The sequence below is a fragment of the Cyprinodon variegatus genome, unplaced genomic scaffold, assembly GCF_000732505.1.
Source record: "Cyprinodon variegatus isolate N-32 unplaced genomic scaffold, C_variegatus-1.0 Scaffold65, whole genome shotgun sequence".
Taxonomy (NCBI): Eukaryota; Metazoa; Chordata; class Actinopteri; order Cyprinodontiformes; family Cyprinodontidae; genus Cyprinodon; species Cyprinodon variegatus.
The window spans coordinates 1,268,248-1,269,157 of record NW_015150518.1 but is presented as its reverse complement, the minus strand read 5'-3'; the positions used below and the strand labels follow the sequence as shown (position 1 = coordinate 1,269,157).

The window sequence follows — 910 nt, the reverse complement described above, 5'->3', positions numbered from 1 at the left end:
GAACTTTCAGAAGTTTGAATTCTGAATATGAGCGACTTTTCCTTTAAGAAGTGATATTGGTTGCTTGCTTCTAAAGTCTGCTGATTCTACAAATAAGACTAATCTAAACCCCGCTCAGCAATAACAGCTGTTTGCTTTATTGGTTTCAAATTCTTGAATTAGTAAAAGATAAATTGTTTTAGCGTTATAGTGAACTTCTCAGCCTCATGTTCCCATCAGATCTGCATTGTGTCTTTCTTTGTGTCGCTAACTGTGACATAATGTCGGCTGATCTTATGTCACAAAGCGCCTTCAGCATCACCTCAGGGAAGTTATTTGCATAACTCACTAGTGAAGTAAGGAATGTTTAGTTCAGTAATTCATGAAAAAAAGGGTTCACTTTGCCTGCAGAGAAAAGGAATTTCCATCCATCTGTTTCTCCATCTGTAGGACTTGGCTCATGGATTAGCGGAGCTTCTGAGCTACGAGGGAAATGTGGAGGAGGACTTCTACCTCACCTTCCAGGTAAACTCCTTCAAATCCTGCAGATAACAACCATTACTGCTTATAGGAGGAGTCTGAAAATGAGAAAAACTGAATCATTTCTGATTTTAACTTCATCACAATCGTAACTGATTAGAAAAAGTGACTCATAAACTTCTTCATCTTTAGATGATGAATGATTTAAAGACTTTTTAAAGCCTTCATATTGGAAACATACTCATGTTCTCCGAATGAATAACTGCTACGATCAACTGAAGCTGATGTTACAGTTGAGCCCTAATTATCGGTACCCCGTAAATTAAGAGCATTAATGGACTTTTTTCTGCTACTTGAGACTTTGGAGACAACATCTAAAAGCAGCGAACTCTGCTCTCCAGAGCGAGTAGATTGGTAACCCCGCCTCCTGCTCTCCTCTATCTTGTCTGCT

At 38.9% G+C, this 910-nt stretch overlaps 1 protein-coding gene across 1 annotated transcript in view; it reads left to right on the top strand.

Annotated features, from left to right (window-relative positions):
* The window catches only part of hectd2 (HECT domain containing E3 ubiquitin protein ligase 2), a 58,365-nt gene that overhangs the window by 35,812 nt on the left and 21,643 nt on the right, over positions 1-910 (top strand). The window contains exon 15 of the mRNA XM_015371808.1: positions 430-504. Coding sequence (XP_015227294.1) covers positions 430-504 — 75 coding nt within the window. The remainder of the gene's footprint in view (positions 1-429; positions 505-910) is intronic.